A 3,098-nucleotide genomic window follows, 5' to 3' on the forward strand; every position below is an offset into this window, starting at 1 on the left:
TCAAAAATATATATTTTAATATATGGTATTTATAAAAAATATATACTGAAAATCATTAAGAAAACTCCAAACCATCAACTTAAAGCTGCCTATCTCAAGCCCTTATTTACTAACAGGGCTATTAAATCTGACTGTGAATCTGACTGTCTGTTGCAGACACAAGCCCTAATCTTTCGTTTAATTGTGTTTTTTATTGTACCTTGGCCTGAGCATAGATTCTGGGTGTATCTAGGGGTTGGTCATGTCAAAGAATTGGCAAAGAGGGAACGTCCACCCTAAACAGAACTAGGGTATGTAAAGATATCTGTTAAGATATTCCAATTGTGATGGTTGTGTAACAACACAGCATTAACTCTTGAAGTTCTACCTGTTGTAGCACCTTTAGCACCAATATGCAGGGCGTTGCTACCATGAGGCGAGTTAAGAAACTCACCTCAGGCAGCAGCACCCCCAAATTTAGCAGGGGTGGCAAAATCTGCTCCTGGTAACTTTAAGAGATTATATTCCAGTTTTTAAAATGGAAATTCGGATCTGCTAGTGCAGAGAGAGCAGTTGCACTCTCTACAGTAGCGATGCGCCCCCCTCCCTGAACCCCCCGAAACTGTAAAGGTAAGCGCGGGGGCAGCATTGAAGGAGCCACTTTGGGTGTCTTAGGGGCCAAAAATGCCCCTGCCAATATTTCCCACATATTGCCTCAATGTTTATGTTTACCATCAATGTTCATTAAACGTACAAAGTAGCTCTGGCACTTTTTTTAATATTGAAACCCCAGATTATTTATTTAATTATTGTTGAACAATATGTAGATATAAACATTTATGTAAAAACCTACTCATCACCAGGAAATGGCTTAATTTTATTACAAGTAGTATAGTAAATGCATTCTGTCATGCATGCATGCGCTATTTGTGTTCTTCTAGCAGAATCCTGCATTGAAATTAATTTTTAAAAAGGGCAAACAGATTTTTATTTAATTTTGAAAATGTAACATAGCCATATTCTTAATTTCCCAGGTGCCATTAGCCATGTGACTTGTGCTCTTATAAACTTCAGTCACACTTTACTGCTGAGCTGCAAGTTGGAGTGATATTACCTCTCCTTCCTTCTCCACCAGCAGCCGATCAGTAATGGAAAGGTAGTAAGATAGCAGCTCCCTGAAACCTGTGTTGATAAAATTGCTCCCATTCCCCACCTAATGGTAGATATGATAATAGCATTCAATAGTAAAAATCCAAGTCTGACTAGGACTCCTCCAGTTACATGGGAGTAGGAGAAACAATAGGTTACCTGAAAGCAGTTCTAATCTGTAGCGCTGGCTCCTTCTGAAAGCTCCGATGCACAATGCACTGAGATGGCTGCCTACTCACCAATATTACAGCTAAAAAAATATTTTTTTTTGGTTCAAGAATAAAAGAATTAAATTGTAGGATAAATTATTTGCTATGTAAACAGTGTAATTTAGTTATACTAACTACACCCTAAAAATCATGACAGAATCCCTTTTAACCTTCAGATATTGCACCTACAAAAACTTTACACTCAGAACTGTACAGACAATTTGTGCACCATTTTTTTGAGAGCAACTTTTACATCATTGTTTCTTAGACTATAAATAAAAGGGTTTAATAGGGGTGTAATGACAGCATAAATAACTGTAGCCATCTTGTCCTGAATCATTGCTTGGTTTGATTTGGGTCTAAAGTAAATACAAATACTAGGCACATAAAATATAACCACAGCTGTTATATGAGAGGTGCAGGTAGAAAATGCTTTCTTTTTCTTTGAAGTTAAGCGAATACTTACAATAGTTGAGATAATCTGTATGTAAGAGATCACTGTGAGTATAAACGGACCAGCAATAATGCAGCCACCAGTTACAAAAATGGTAATTTGGTTGACCAAGGTGTCTGTACACGCCAGCTTCAGCAAAGGCGGCATGTCACAAAAGAAGCTATCAATGGCGTTAGAACCACAGAAGGGCAGCATAAATGTAAGGACTGTGTGAATTAAAGAGTTGATTGAGGCAATGAGCCATGATCCTGCTATGAAGATAATGCAAGTTCTTTTGTTCATAATGATATTGTATAACAGGGGATTACATATAGCATTATAGCGATCGTAAGCCATGGCTGCAAGAATAAAGCATTCCGTAACACCGAAAAATGAGAAACAGTACATTTGCGTAGCACAACCGTAAAAAGAAATTCTCTTGTGTCCAGTTATAAGCTGCAACAGCAAGTTGGGAACAGTCGTGGAAACATAGCACATTTCTACAAAGGAAAAGTTAATAAGGCAAAAGTACATCGGAGTCTGCAGCTCTGAACTACATTTATAGGCAAATATGATGGACGCATTGCCAAGAATAGAAATGATGTAAATAATTAGAAACATAAAGAAAAGCAAATGCTGAATCTCACTCATTTCTGAAAGTCCAGATAAAAGAAAATAATTCATTGTGGTAGCATTGTCCTTGTCCATCTGTGAAGAAGAGAGAAGATGGTCCTGACTTAGAGTAGGGTTATATAAAGCAATGGAAATATTCTAAATTGTGCTACCTTATTATAAACAGTTATCTCAAACCTTGTTCCTTTTGTACTATATGCATTCATTACTATGAGGTTAAAGGGGATATATAGCATACATTTTTACAATGCACTAAACCATGTAAAAAACTGTAAAATAGAAGGAAGTGCTTTTATTTTAATACCTTTGGGTTCAAATATGTCCATAACAGCTTGAAAACTGTGCTCTACCCAGACCTTATGCCAGCTTCCGGTTTAGACTCTTCAGTATACAGGCTCAGAGCCGCTGGCCCTCATACCTACTTAAAGTGAATATGCATAGAGTGGGCGGGGCTTAGCAATGTCACAGACAGTCCATTCCTGCTCTACTCCTCCTCTCCCCCCACTCCCCCTCCCCAGGCAGCAGCACAAGCAGAGACACAGAAGGAGGGAGGGGTTTCCCTGCTGCTGCTGAGTAAAGCCTGTCACTCAGTGCTGTGACCAGTTCCTGTGGGAGACTGAAGCGACACGCCCATGTCTCATTTTGCTCTGGCTTCTGATCAGTGAGCTTGTGTGTGCAGCTCTCAAATAATGGCA

At 38.8% G+C, this 3,098-nt stretch overlaps 1 protein-coding gene across 1 annotated transcript; it reads right to left on the reverse strand.

Moving 5' to 3' along the window:
* Positions 1-1,521: 1,521 nt before the first annotated feature.
* LOC100491612 (olfactory receptor 5V1-like) lies at positions 1,522-2,596 on the reverse strand. Its single transcript, XM_002937037.4, has one exon. It carries the CDS (start codon positions 2,476-2,478, stop codon positions 1,540-1,542), a length of 939 nt encoding a protein of 312 aa, XP_002937083.3. The 5' UTR covers positions 2,479-2,596; the 3' UTR covers positions 1,522-1,539.
* Positions 2,597-3,098: the final 502 nt, after the last annotated feature.

This window comes from Xenopus tropicalis, chromosome 7, assembly GCF_000004195.4.
Source record: "Xenopus tropicalis strain Nigerian chromosome 7, UCB_Xtro_10.0, whole genome shotgun sequence".
In the NCBI taxonomy this organism is placed as follows: domain Eukaryota; kingdom Metazoa; phylum Chordata; class Amphibia; order Anura; family Pipidae; genus Xenopus; species Xenopus tropicalis.